The sequence below is a fragment of the Pelophylax lessonae genome, assembly GCF_965119305.1.
Source record: "Pelophylax lessonae genome assembly, chromosome: 5".
Lineage (NCBI taxonomy): Eukaryota > Metazoa > Chordata > Amphibia > Anura > Ranidae > Pelophylax > Pelophylax lessonae.
In genome coordinates this window covers 77,149,639-77,164,806 of record NC_138772.1, presented here as the reverse complement: position 1 = coordinate 77,164,806, position 15,168 = coordinate 77,149,639, and the positions used below count along the sequence as shown (strand labels likewise).

Genomic DNA, 15,168 nt, shown 5'->3' with positions numbered 1-15,168 from the left:
TTTATTAAAAAGAATGGAATGATGAAAGAATGACATTACTGCGTATAGTGACCATGTTTGTCTTACCCTGACCATACCTCTGTACTTAGCCATAGTCTTTTGTGTTTGTGTGATTGCTCCACTTACCAGCGCGGTGACGAATACGTGCCATGCATGCTTGTGTGTATCCTGCACTTCTTCATTAATATCCTCTATCTCATTTTCTGCAGAATGACAAGTCCACAGAGGACCTGCAGATAATCGGAGGGGAAGACCTGTCAAAGCTGACGGGGAAGGTATTTAATGCATCATTTACTTTAATACAAACTGACTTCACTTAAACCTGTACTGAGCAAAACAAAGCTCATTCCTTTCTACTAAATAATTTATCTTCAGACTCCAACAAGCTGTGCTAGGACACAATTTGTACAGATACCTAAATAATTACTTGCTGCTTTAGGTAATATTTATTATAATGTTTAATAAATATGAATAACTAAGGCTGGGTTCACAGTGATGCGAATTGGATGCATTTTTAACCGCATCCTTTTGGCATAACGTGTAAATGTGACCGACTTTCAATGGAGTCGGGTCACACACGTCCAAGGAGGCCGCAGTGTGGTTTTGAAAAGGGTCCTGTGTGTTTTTGGGTTGGGTTCAGGTGTGAATTTGGGCAAAGATTTGCACCTGAACTGGTGAACAGAAACGCACCGGCCTCCTAACTGCAAAACCGCAGCCGGACATGTGTGAACCCAGCCTTAGGGCCCATTTACACATGCAGCAGCCCTTGCCACCCTTCTGAGAAGCAATCTGTGGTGCATAACTTTTCAGAGGGCATTTGATGGGCAACAAGGAGGTGATACTGTATATCATCTCTACACTACCTGTATTAACCCATAAAATCTCTCACTACCATGCTACAACTATATGCATTGCATGCAATTGCAGGGTGGTTGGGGGGAGCCACATTGATTTGATTGGTTTGTGTGGGACATCTGTACTTCCCACCGAACTTGATGGGGGGGGGGTATCATTTTTTTGCTTCAACATATGTACAACCCCATCTGGATGTCTTTGCAGCTAACTGAGGGGTGGCCGAGGAAGCAGTAAAACAGTGACTCAGCTGCCTATTTTGACAACCCCCCCCCCCCCCCCCCCTCCCACGGACATTGAGTGTAAATGAGGCCTAAAGGAGTTCAGAATGTTCACACAAATTGTTTGAAGAATTAGGTAAAAAAGGGAAGCTGGCGTGGTGGTTCTACACACAGTAGTAAGTAGCAAGTGTGTCCCACTACTGATAGGCAGCACATATATTGCTGGCCAGTCCAGAGATCGATAATCAAGATGGCAGACAACCGTGTTAGTGCATGCATGGATCAGTGTGTGGTCTTGAAGTTTCCTGTGAACGAAGGCGTAAAACCTGTGGATAATTACAGAAGTCCTCAAGCACATTACGGTGATGAGCCGCTCAGCAGCAGTAAGATATTGAATGGTGTAAATGTTTCAAAGATGGCCGTACGTCCTTTATGACAATCCTGGGTGTGGTGGTTCCCAGTTCACAGCAGTCATTCCTGTGAACATTGGAAATGGAAAGTATAGGCTGACCTTTGCGAGTGTAATAGCAAGCGTTGTGGGGTTACCCTGTTCTTGACTTTTTGGGTTGTTTTTCCAAATTACCATAATCCAAGTGGACAAGTGAGTATACTAATCAAACATCCCAAGCAGCGGTTTCAGCTGAACCATGGTCATTAGAATGGAAAGTAAGGGGGTCTGAAAATCAAGGGCACAGAATGAACACAGGCTATATCACTTCTCCCTACCTAAAAAAAAAAAAAAAAGAAAAAAAAGAAAAGTTTTTATTTTTCTATCCTTATTGAAGCGACTTCTCTTGTTTCCTTTCTGACCAGAGTTGATGGAATAGGAAATAAGGTAAATCATTCCCAATATGCATATGATACCTGACCAACTGTCTAACCATTCCCTAGTCTATGTAAGACTAAGAAAAATATCATTTGGGATGGTGTTCCACTTTAGGAAAAATTATGTTCTAAACTTGTAGCTACATACATACATACATACATACATACATACATACATACATACATACATACATGCATACATGATACTACAGTGCTGTCATATATGACAAAAAATGTTTTATGTATAAAATATAAATCTATTGTTCTGGAAGTAAAGTATTTTTTTTCTTTTTTTAGAATGTACTTATTGTTGAGGTAAGTGCAGTCAATCTGTCATTGTCCTTTATACTTTTTTTTTTTTTCTAATTGGGAGGATGGGAGAGCAGGTCAGGCTCATGTTATATACTTCTGAAACTGCGTAAAATTCCTGATGTGTCACATTATACATCAATTGTAAAATTTTTCAGTTGCTGCTGTTTTTTTTTTTCTTTAAAATGCAGCCAAATGATTTTGCCTACGCTGATGAAGGGCTCTTTCACGTGGCCGTTCCGATTTTTTTTATTCCGCTGCGGCACTTTTTTTTTTCACGGACACGGATGACACTTGTGTCATCCGCTCCGTATGTCTGCATATCATCCCATCCGTTTGCGGATGATATACGGACATAATGTATGTCTATGGGCATTGCGGATGTCAGCGGATGACACCGCTAACATCCGATTTTGCATCCGTTCCGTTTTTTTAAACGGAGGAAAAATAGGGTTCTGTTCCGTTCCAAAAAACGTAACAGAACTGAAAGGATGAAAATCGGATGTCGGCTGACACCCGCTGACATCCGCAATCCCATTGACATGCATTATGTCTGTTTTTCATCCACAAAAAAATTGGATGAAATACGGACATACGGAGCGCCCGAAAGCCCAAACTCTAAATTTGGAAAGCCTATTCAGAAAAGTGATGGCTTCTATAGCCACAAATGTAAGACCAACTGCAAATTAAAGAGGAAATAAACTTCCTCTGCAGACATTTACCTATAGGTAGTGAAAATATCTCCTAAACATGTACTGTTTAGGAGATATTTACAAGACATGCAGTCAGAGACATCACTGGCACATGTGCTCTAAAGGAACAGCCACAGCTCATGCACGGGAGTGACGTCATCGTGACTCCGGCCATTCATGGCGCCAGAGCCCGCGAACCTGGAAGAAACTTTGGGGAAAATGTCAGCGGTGTGCAGGCGCCACTGTAACAGCTTCGTTCTAAGGTAAGTATTACATAATGAGCTAGTATGCGATGCATACTAGCTTATTATGCTTTTATCTTACAGGGTCCCCCCTTCTTCTTCTTTGTTTTTTTTTCAGAGTTTACAACCTCTTTAAAGTGCTTCTAAAGCCAGGGCATTTTTTACCTTGCAGGATAAGTTCACCTTTGGGAACATGTTACATGTTCCACCCTTTTTTACGGTGAGACATTGACAGACAGCGACAAAGACAGCGAGCAGGGGGAGAAGATCCAGGTGCTCGCTGTCACTACTCTGCCTGCCTAGCCGCGTCATTCATTCATAGAATTCTGTGAATGGGGAAATAGTCTTTGCGGCTGTCGGCTTGTAGTTCTCAATGAGCTACCATGGTGCAGTTGAGTGCTCTGGTAGTTCATTGTCTCTTCCTGTCAGTGTGTATCTGCCTGACAAGTCTGCAGGAGTCCTGCATGGCACCCGCGATCTGCTAATCGCAGGTGCAATTCTTTACAGTTTCCAAGTAAAAATAATAATAAATGCAAATTTCTCTTTTGTTCATTGACGGACAAAGCTCTTGATCTTCTTAACCATTGGGTTATACTGCCCACTACAGGAGTAGGACACTAGGCAGAAAAGAATTCTGGCTGCACCCATGGGCAGTCCCAGGGGGTATACTCCCTCTCTCTGCTATAGGTTTTTCTGTCTGCCTAGTCAGGAGTAAGGACCTAGTTCCTTGCTGGGATCTCTGGTCCTGGCAATTTTTTCTTTTTAGGTAGAATTTTTTTCTCCTGGTTTTTTTCCTGTGGGATCTGCAGTCAACTGCCGGACTGGGCAATGGGCTAGATAATCTAGGTCCAGTGGTCACCCTAGTCTGGCCAGCGAACGCATGCAGACCTCAGCTCCGTGCTAGGTCGGCTGTGACATAGCCCCACTAAACGGGGGCTGTCCTGTGAGTTAAACACCTTGCGATGTCGCATATGACCGGGTCTCTGCCCGAGTCGCAGCATTCCTCCTGGCCGGCAGCTTCCCCCCATTTTGATTAGGAGGTGGTTCTGTCTGGAGCAGTGGTTCCTAGGATAGTAAGAGACTGTCCCCCCCCTCTCCCCCGGAGGGCTTTGGGGTGGAAGTGGGCCCCTCCGTGGGACGGTTGGACCCCTGAGTTCCCCTCCTTCCTCCTTCCCATTAGGCACCCTCCTCATCGTTCTGGTGGTCCCTGTGGGCCAATCGCCCCCCCTTTACTGACACTGGGGTAGTGGGTTGGCCTGGTCCACCGCCTGGGGTGGGGGCAGGGTGCTGTGTTGGCGATGGGGGTATGCCCCTGGCGACAGGGCGATCAGCTGTGGGGGGGGGGGGACTGTACCTGGTGGGGGCTTCTGCCAGGAGCCATCCCTTCCTGCCTGTCCCATTTTTTTTGAGGCCAAGGGATCCCCCCTGCGTGCCTTGTGGTGCCGTAAGGGGCTGTCATTTTGCTGTAGCCTGTGTGCTCCATGCAGGGTGGTCATGTGTGGTGGTGTGTCCGGCAGCCATTTTGTGGTGGTTTTCCATTTAAAATGGCGGCGGCCATGACAGTGGAGCCCTGTGGGTGTGTTTTTTTGTGGCGGTGGGAACCCCTCCCCATCCCCTGGTGCTGACACCTGGATCTTTTCACTTCATGATCGCCGCACGTGGAATGCAGATTATCCTGGTGGCTGCAAGTGCTGGTTTCTGCTGGGTGGTTAATCTGGTGGGGTCCTCTCCCTCTCTGCTGAGGATCAATTAGGTGCTCTGTTACTGGCGACCGAGTGGTGCTGCGGGAGCGGTGGGGGTGTCCCTTAGCAGTATTTTTACACCTTTTTCTTGTGGGGTCCCCCTATTGACTCATGGAGTCTTTGGAGCACATTTCCCCACCTGATCCCTTCTCAGAGGCTGCAGGTCCCTCCGGGTACCAACCATCCATCGATGCACTGACGGCGGTCTTGGAGTCCTTTGTGTCCCGGGTGGAGGTGGTTTTTGGACAACGGGCTAGCAAAAAGCACCCCCTGCCTTCCCCTGCCTCATCTGTCTCCTCAGATCCTGAATCTGATTTGGCTGCCACAGACATGGGACGCTCTGCTGGGTCTGTGACCACAGACCCTGAGTTCTGAGATAGTGAGGATGATTTCTTCACTTCTGCAACTGCGCACGAGAAGACGCTGGTGGATGCACTGATTGAAACTGTGCGTGAGACCTTAAAAATGAAGGACACAGCTGAAGCTGCAACGGAGGCGTCGGTCACCTTTGGCACTCACAAGCTATCCAGAGAGGCAAAGGTGTTTCCTTTCCTCACCTATTTTAACAAAATTGTCGCTAAAGAGTGGAAACGACCAAAACATCCCCTTGTGGTCCCTAAGCGATTTGCTATGCGGTACCCGTATGAGCAGTTCCTTCTTAAAAAGTGGGCTGTTCCACCGGTGGTGGACCCTCCAGTCTCCAGATTGAATAAAGCAAGCATGATTGCAGTTGAAGAGTACTCTGCCTTTAAGGACCCGTCTGACAGGAAGGCGGAGGCTGTGGCCCAGAATATGTACACCCTGGCTGGTTCAGCACTGAGGCCGGTATTTACCATTGCACTGGTGTAGCAAATTCTGACCGAGTGGGCTAAGCTTTTACACTGTAAAGGAGGGGAAGCAGTTCCCCCCTGCCTTTGCTGAGCTGGTGGACCAGTTGATTCAGGGGCTGCAGTTTATCTGTGATGCCTCTTTGGATGCGGCTCCCCTAGTCGCTAGGCTCTCTGTTTCAGCAGTGGTCCTTTGGCATATTTTTTGGCTGAAATGCTGGTCTACGGACCAGACTTCTAAGAAGGCCTTGACTAATCTTCCTTTTTAGGGAGATCAACTGTATGGAGCTACCCTGGATAACATCATTAAAGGTCTCACGGGGGAAGAGTACCTTTCTTTTGTAGGCTACTAAGGGCAAGGACCCTTGTCGTAGACATGGGACATCCCTCTCGGCTCATAAGACGTTTTTTCGTCCCTTAGAGGCGACTGACAAGGGATCAAAGCCGTTCAGGGCCTCCTCTGGTGGATCCAAGCGATCTTGGTCTGGCAAGTCGAGAACGGGCTTATCCAGACCCGCAGACAAGGCTCCTTCAGCATGAAGGTGCACCCTCACCCTTATCGGGGTGGGGGGACATTTTCGCTGTTTTCCAGACCTGTCGACTTCCCTGGTACAAGACAAGTGGGTCCACAAACTTATATGGCCCGGCTACAAAATCAAGTTTCGCTCTTACCCTGGGCAAGGTTCTTTCCTTTCAACTTGTGCCTGTCCCCGGATCGCTTACAGGATTAGTTTGCGGCGAGACCTGTTACTTCAAGGAGTGATTGTCCTGATTCCGACATCGGAACATTTTCAGGGTTTTTACCCAAACCTGTTTACAGTTCCCATGTAGGAAGGCAAGGTGTGTCCAATCCGGGACCTCAAGGCGCTGAACTGCTTTGTGTGGGTGCAGAAGTTCATAATGGAGTATATTCGCACGGCGGTGGCATCCCTGCATCAGGGGTATTTTCTTGCCTCTATCGCCATCAAGGATGCTGACCTTCACATTCCAATATGTGGCGGTCACCAGCGCTTCCTCCGCTTTGCCATGGGAGAGGAGCATTATCAGTTTGTGGCGTTACCCTTTGGGCTCGCCTCTGCTCCTCTGGTCTTCACAAAAGTGTTAGCCCCAGTGCTAGCATTGTTACGCCAATGGGTGATCGCGGTACTGGGCTACTTGGACGACCTCCTACTGCTCTGGTGGAAAACCTGGAAATCACCATATGAACGCTGAGGGAGTTAGACTGGATTCTGAATTTTCAGAAGTCTGCTCTGGTTCTGTCCACAAAGCTGAAATATCTTGGTCTGACTCTGGACTTGGCTTTAGCCAGAGTGCTCCTTCCTCTGGACAAACTCCAGAAACTGCAGGCTGCTCTTCGTCTACTGCTGTCCAGCAGATGGTCATCCCTCTGGACTTGCATGCGGGTGATGGGCCTGATGGTGTCTACTTTGGAGGCGGTTCCATTTGCACAGTTACATACGAGGTCCCTGCAAAGGGAGATTCTGGCCAAATGGGACAAGACTCTGCAGTCTCGGGACAATCTGATCCGGCTGAGCCGTAGAATGAAAGACTCCCGGATATGGTGGCTTAGTTCTCTGGCTCTTCGGCTGGGCAAATCCTTCCTCCCCTTGTATTGGACAGTGGTCACAATGGATGCCAGCTTGTCCGGCTGTGGAGGCATCCTCGCTAAAAGTTCTGCTCAGGGGATCTGTATACTGGATAAGTCAAGACTACCGATCAATGTCTTGAAACTCCGAGCGATCGGACTATGCCTGGAACATTGGACAGATCGTCTTCAGGGATGTCCAGTGCGCATTCAATAAAACAATGCCACGGCTGTGGCTAATGTCAATCACCAGGGAAGCACAAGAAGTGTCCTGGCGGCTCTGGAGGTAGCCGGCATTCTAAGGTGGGCCAAACGGTTAATTTCAGCCCTCTCCACTGTATACATTCCCGGGGTGGAAAACTGGCATTGCCTCAGTTGGCAGGCGTTGGACCAAGGGGAGTAGGCCATTCATCCGGAGGTGTTTCATCAGTTGTGTCTCCGGTGGGGCATTCCCGAGGTGGATCTGTTGGGGTCCCAGGCCAACAGAAAGGTGCAGAGGTTTGTGGCTTGGTCAGGGATCTTCTGGCGGATACCACAGACACCCTGGTGGCCCCGTGGTGTCAGTATCATCTGATTTACGCCTTTCCTCCTCTCAAACTTCTGGCAAGACTTCTAAGCAGGATCGAGGCAGAAGGAATTCCGGTCATCTTAGTGGCTTCAGGCTGGCCTCGCTAAGCTGGGTACGCCGATCTGGTGTGGCTGGTCGCCGATGTTCCTTGGGAGGATCTGCTGTCCCAAGGACCAATCTTCCATCCTGCTTTACAGTCACTGGCTTTTACGGCTTGGCTGTTGAATGCCAGGTGCTGATGGATAGATGTTTGTCTGAGTCTGTGATTCCAAAGCTGTTAAAAGCTAGGAAATCTACTTCTAGGAAGATCTGCCATCGTACGTGGAAGACGTACATTCCGTGGTGTGAGTCTCTTGCGGTTCATCTTCGTTCTTTTTCGGCGGCTCAGATCTTGACCTTCCTTTTTAATGGGGGGTTGAACAGAAATTGGCCATGAGTACTATCAAGGGCTAGGTGTCCGCCTTAGCGGTCTTCTTTCAACGGCCCTTGGCCACACACTCCCAGGTTTGGTCTTTTCTTCAGGGAGTTCGGCACTTGGCTCCTCCTCTAATGTGGTCTCCATTACCGCCTTGGGACCTATATCTGGTGCTCTGTCCTCCAGAAGCCTCCCTTTGAAAATCTTTGGGAGATTCCCTTGCTTACGCTGTCCCAGAAGGTGGCCTTTCAGGTGGCTATCATCTCTGTGCACGGAGTTTCGTAATTGGCGGCGTTATCCTGTCGTTAACCTTACTTGGTGGTTCACAGAGATAAGGTGGTTCTTCGCCTCTGTCCGTCATTCCTTCCAAAGTTTGTCTCTGATTTTCATTTGAATGAAAACCTTGTGTTGCCTTCCCTGTGTCCCAGGCCAAAATATCCAAAGAAAATTGCTTTGCATGCTTTGGATGTGGTCTGGGTGATGAGGGTGTACCTGGCGGCTACCGAGTCTTTTAGGAAATCAGACTCCCTATTTGTGCTCACGAATGGGCCTCAGAAATGGTTGTTCGCTTCCTCTGTGACCATTTCCAGATTGATCAGACAGATGGGGGTTCAGGCCTATTCCATCAGGGTCAGGTTCCTTCTTTCCCTGTCAAGGCGCATTCTAATCGGCGTCAGTGCCTCCTGGGCCATTCGACATCAGGTGTCAGTAACGCAGGTTTGCAAGGCGGCAACCTGGTTGTCGGTGCACACTTTCACAAAGTTCTAGAAGGTGGATGTGTTGGCAACTGTGGATGCTTCCTTTGGCTGCAAAGTTTTGCAGGCTGCTGTTTAGAGGAACTGATCCTCTTTGAGGGTGTATTATTCTTTTCAGTTGGGCTCCAGTTGTTTTGGTTGAGCTCCTGTTTACCTGGTTGGCTATAGTTTAGCCTTGGGAATTTATTTTTCGCTGTTCCCATCCCTCATGTTTAACACTGCTTTGGGATGTCCCAGTGTTTAAGAAGATCTAGAGCTGTGTTTCTCAATGAATGAAAGAGAAAATGGGATTTTTGACTTACCGTAAAATCCATTTCTCTAATGTTCATTGACGGACACAGCACCAACTCCTCGGTGGAGTTGTAATTCTTATGACACTGCTTGTAACAAAACTATAGCAGAGAGAGGGAGTATACCCCCTGGGACTGCCCATAGGTGTAGCCAGACTTTTTTTTTCCACCTAGTGTCCTACTCCTGTAGGTGGCAGTATATCCCAATGGTTAAGAAGATCAACAGCTGTGTCCGTCAATGAACATCAGAGAAATTGATTTTACGGTAAGTCAAAAATCCCATTTTTTTTTTTTTTTTTTTTGCAAAAAGATGTGTGTTTATTTTTTTTAAGAAGGCGAACTTCTCTTTTAAACTTCATTCTAGCCTAGGCCAGTTCTACTTAAAAAGGTACCCCACCCCCTAATTTATGTATTTATTTTTTTGTCAATATGTTTGAAAGGGGGGAGAAGGAACCATATTAGTGGAGGCAAAAAAAAGATCCACTTTTGGAAAGAGAAAAACATTTTAGCCAGTGTGTCAATAGGTCGCATAGGTAATAGGTAACATAAAGAACTCCAACAAGTAACTGGCATCCATTAAAACTAACCTCAGATGAAGGCTGAATTAGTCAGTGCATGTGGCAAGTGTATATGTTTTCTCCGTACAGTCCAGATGTTTGCTGTGTTTGTCATATTTTGGATTTGACTACATGTATATAAAGTATGGTGACCTATGGTCTCCAATCAGATTTCATCATGCTCTGGTTACAGATGAAGGTTAAAATGAATGCTAGATCCTGTACATTCTTACTAAGATCCTTTTTTCTCTCTCTGTTATGTTTCTCTTTTATTCAGGATGTTATAGGAACTGGAAGGACAATGAAGGTTCTTCTTAGTCATTTAGAGGCATACAGTCCAAAAATGGTGAAGGTAGCAAGGTGGGTAGTGATAAAATGTGAAATTTGTTTTTGCCCCCTATTGTAAAATCGTTGGCATGATCCGTTAAGTGTATATATTGCACCTTGTACGTCTAAAAATAAGAACAAAAATAGACAAAAAAAAGTACAAGAAGACCTAAAAAAAAAAATAATGGGTTGGGCAACTACATGACAAATGAGGTTTGAAGTTGAAAAATGTAAAGTAATGTATTTGGCTGCTAAAAATACAAACACAAGTTACTCGCTAGGGGGAGAACCGCTGAGGGAATCTAAGATGGAAAAGGACCTGTGGGTCCTAGTAGATGACAGGCTCAGTAATAGCACACAATGCCAAGCTGCTGCAAGCAAAGCCAACAGAATATTGGCATGCATTTAAAAAGGGGATTCACTCCAGAGATAAAACAAAAATTCTACCACTCTACAAGACTCTGGTCCAGCCGCATCTTGAGTGTGCTGCCCAGTTCTGGGCAGCGGTCCTCAGGAGGGATGTGCTGGAACTGGACAGAGTCCTGAGAAGAGCAACTAAGCTAATAAAGAGACTAGAAAATCTCAGCTATTGGGAAAGACTACAAGCATGGAACTTATTCTCTCTGGAGAGGAGACGCTTGAGAAGGGTAATAGTGATGTACAAATACCGTACTGGTGACCCCAGCATAGAAAAAAAACAGTGAAAGGGAATTTAAAAAGACACGCAGCCATTCACTGAAATTGGAGGAGAAGCAGTTTAACCTTAAACTGCATAGAGGATGCTTCACTATCAGAGCGGTAGGGATGTGTAATTCTCTTCCACAAGCAGTGGTATCAGCAGGGAGCGTCAATAGTTAAAAAAAAACTATTAGATGGACACCTTAACGATCACAATATACAGGGATACACAATGTACTCTTGACATTAACACAAGAGCGCACGCACACACCACATGCTGAACTGGATGGACTGGTGTCTTTTTTTCAACCTTATTAACCTTGACCATGTAACTATGTAACAACCTCTAAAACCAGGTTTACAAATTTATAATAAGTGATGCATTGTGCACAAAGGGAAATCCAAATAGCTCCTGGAAAAAACAATAAGCTAAAATGTGTACAAAAGGTAAGTCTACATTGCCACATTAAGAAAATGAAAGTGATTAACATAAATGAAACCTATAAATTAAAGGATAAAAATGTCAGTCCAAGCAAGGAAAGTCCAAACTTGAGTGGTGCAGTATGGTGACAGGAAGTATATTAACCTGAGGCTTCAAATCCCAAAGTGTACCACCACCTTCCAGCTCCTTTCTACATTAGAATGGTGTGTATGATCAACACCAGTTGTGTCTCAACTTCCTCCTTCACTCTGCTGTGCCATTCACAATGCACAGCACAAATGTCCATTGTGCTGTACTTTGTAAATTGCACAGCCGAATGGGAACTGGGGAGATATAACATCAGAACTGGTGTTGCTTATACACACCTCTACCAACGCAGTAGGGAGCTGGATGTGTGACTCCCCACTGTACAGATCAGGAGCTCTTAGAGGAGCTTAGAGACCTGCTGACGTACAAACAAATTGGAGTGTTTATAAAATAAAATTAGCCATGCTTGCCTGAAATTCGCTTTAAGAGGTTGGGTTGGGTCAGGGATTATGTTAAGGGATTGGGTTAGTTTAGGGCAGTGGTCCTCAACCCTGGCCTACAGGGCCCACTAACAGGCCAGATTTTAGGTATTACCTTGGGGAGATGCAGACTAGAGTATTGCAATCACTAAGCAGCAAATTATATCACCTGGGATGTATTTCAGTTATCTTGAAAATCTGGCCTTTTAGTGGGCCCTGTAGGCCAGGGTTGAGGACCACTGGTTTAGGGTAAAGGTTGGGTTGGTTAAAGAATTTGTTAAAGGGTCTAGGTTGGTTAAAGTAGTTGTAAACCCCACGTGTCAAACACAAGGCCCTCGAGATGAATCCGGCCCGCCAGACTATTTCATGTGGCCCTCACACCCAGGGCTTTTTTTTCTGCTGGAACTCTGTCCAACCACCTTCGTTTCTCACCCTGCGCTCCCTGCTCACCACTGTCACCTGTATACACAGAAGCTTTTTGGGTTTGAAAGGACCACTTTTCTCTTGGTGGCTCTCACAGATCCTTGCCTGCCCTGCACTTACGGGGGGGGGGGGGAGGAGGGGGGGGGATGCAGATGCTGGTGCAGTGTGGGAATCCCATTGTAAACTGCACTGTGATCCTCATCTGTTCTCGGGTGCACAGATGCCAACCAATAATATCCCTGCAAGTGAGAGAGAGAGAGGTGGAGCCGCCTACACTGCTGTGTGGGTTAGATGCAAGGAAGCATTTGGGGACGAGGAAGGAGAGATGATGAAGGCGATGTGTGCTGTGGTGGAGGATGGGGGAGGGTAGTGCAGAGGTCAGAGCGATAGAGGAGTACAAGTGAGATGTAGACTCCTGTGAAAAAGAGCTGAGCCCTGCCCTCTGCGTATAGCACACCCCTAAATCCTGCACTCTGTATGTAGTGCACTCCTTACCCTGCAGTCTGTACACAGCACACCCCTAAACTCTGCACTCTGTACGTAGCCAACCTGTGAACTCTGTGCATAGGGCACCCCTGAGACTGCACTCTTTACATAGCGCACCCCTGAACCCTGCACTCGGTACAGAGCACACTCCTGAACTGCACTCTGTGAATAGCGCATCCTTGAACTCTGCACATAATGCACTCCTGCTATTTCTTGCCCCTTTAGAATCCTCCCACTGTTTGGCCATTTGGCCACACCCACTTTCCAATGCGGTTCAGAGGGATGGGAGTAGAGTGGTTGAGTTCCCCTCACCTATTCTCTGTGAAAAAAACCCTGGATAAATATACTGTGTGTATGTATGTGTGTGTGTGTGTGTGTGTGTATGTGTGTGTATATATATATATATATATATATATATATATATATATATATATATATATATATATATATATATATATATATATATATATATATATATAATATATACACACACACACAATCTCACAAAAGTGAGTACACCCCTCACATTTTTGTAAATATTTCATTATATCTTTTCATGTGACAACACAGAAGAAATTACATTTTGCTACAATGTAAAGTAGTGAGTGTACAGCTTGTATAAGTGTCCATTCACATTGATCCGACTTGTCAGCCTGACAAGTCGCGGTCCTCCCGCTCCCACTGTGTAGTACAGGAGCCGTTCTAATAGGAGCGACACAAGTCGCTCCGACTTAGAAAAAGGGTCCGGTACTACTTCGGGGCAGACCAAAAGTTTGGACACACCTTCTCATTCAAAGAGTTTTTTTTATTTTCATGACTATGAAAATTGTAGAGTCACACTTCAAGAGGTAGTCACCTGAAATGGTTTTCACCTCACAGGTGTGCCCTGTCAGGTTTAATAAGTGTGATTTCTTGCCTTATAAATGGGGTTGGGACCATCAGTGGTGTTGTGCAGAAGTCAGGTGGATACACAGCTGATAGTCCTACTGAATAGACTGTTAGAATTTGTATTATGGCAAGAAAAAAAGCAGCTAAGTACAGGAAAACGAGTGGCCATCATTACTTTAAGAAATGAAGGTCAGTCAGTCTGAAAAATTGGGAAAACTTTGAAAGTGTCCCCAAGTGCAGTCACAAAAACCATCAAGCGCTACAAAGAAACTGGCTGACATGCGGACCGCCCCAGGAAAGGAAGACCAAGAGTCACCTCTGCTGGGGAGGATAAGTTCATCCGAGTCACCAGCCTCAGAAATCGCAGGTTAACATCAGCTCAGATTAGAGACCAGGTCAATGGCACACGGAGTTCTAGCAGCAGACACATCTCTAGAACAACTGTTAAGAGGAGACTGTGTGAATCAGGCCTTCATGGTAGAATATCTGCTAGGAAAACACTGCTAAAGAAAGGCAACAAGCAGAAGAGACTTGTTTGGGCTAAAGAACACAAGGAATGGACATTAGACCAGTGGAAATCAGTGCTTTGGTCTGATGAGTCCAAATTTGAGATCTTTGGTTCCAACCACCGTGTCTTTGTGCGACGCAGAAAAGGTGAAGGTTCCCACCGTGAAGCATGGAGGAGGAGGTGTGATGGTGTGGGGGTGCTTTGCTGGTGACACTGTTGGGGATTTATTCAAAATTGAAGGCATACTGAACCAGCATGGCTACCACAGCATCCTGCAGCGGCATGCTATTCCATCCAGTTTGCGTTTAGTTGGACCATCATTTATTTTTCAACAGGACAATGACCCTAAACACACCTTTGGGCTGTGTAAGGGCTATTTGACCAAGAAGGAGAGTGATGGGGTGCTGCGCCAGATGACCTGGCCTCCACAGTCACCGGACCTGAACCCAATCGAGATGGTTTGGGGTGAGCTGGACCGCAGAGTGAAGGCAAAAGGGCCAACAAGTGCTAAGCATCTCTGGGAACTCCTTCAAGACTGTTGGAAGACCATTTCAGGTGACTACCTCTTGAAGTGTGACTACAATTTTCATAGTGATGAAAATAAAGAAAACTCTTTGAATGAGAAGGTGTGTCCAAACTTTTGGTCTGTAATATATACTGTATATATATATATATATATATATATATATATATATATATATATATATATATATATATATATATAATATATACACACACACACAATCTCACAAAAGTGAGTACACCCCTCACATTTTTGTAAATATTTCATTATATCTTTTCATGTGACAACACAGAAGAAATTACATTTTGCTACAATGTAAAGTAGTGAGTGTACAGCTTGTATAAGTGTCCATTCACATTGATCCGACTTGTCAGCCTGACAAGTCGCGGTCCTCCCGCTCCCACTGTGTAGTACAGGAGCCGTTCTAATAGGAGCGACACAAGTCGCTCCGACTTAGAAAAAGGGTCCGGTACTACTTCGGGGCGACCTGGAGGCGACTTGCATTGA

General features: G+C 46.0%; 1 protein-coding gene across 1 annotated transcript in view; it reads left to right on the top strand.

Moving 5' to 3' along the window:
• The window catches only part of PRTFDC1 (phosphoribosyl transferase domain containing 1), a 78,686-nt gene that overhangs the window by 19,740 nt on the left and 43,778 nt on the right, over window positions 1-15,168 (top strand). Inside the window, exons 5-7 of the mRNA XM_082258123.1 lie at window positions 210-275; window positions 2,196-2,213; window positions 10,158-10,240. Coding sequence (XP_082114249.1) covers window positions 210-275; window positions 2,196-2,213; window positions 10,158-10,240 — 167 coding nt within the window. The remainder of the gene's footprint in view (window positions 1-209; window positions 276-2,195; window positions 2,214-10,157; window positions 10,241-15,168) is intronic.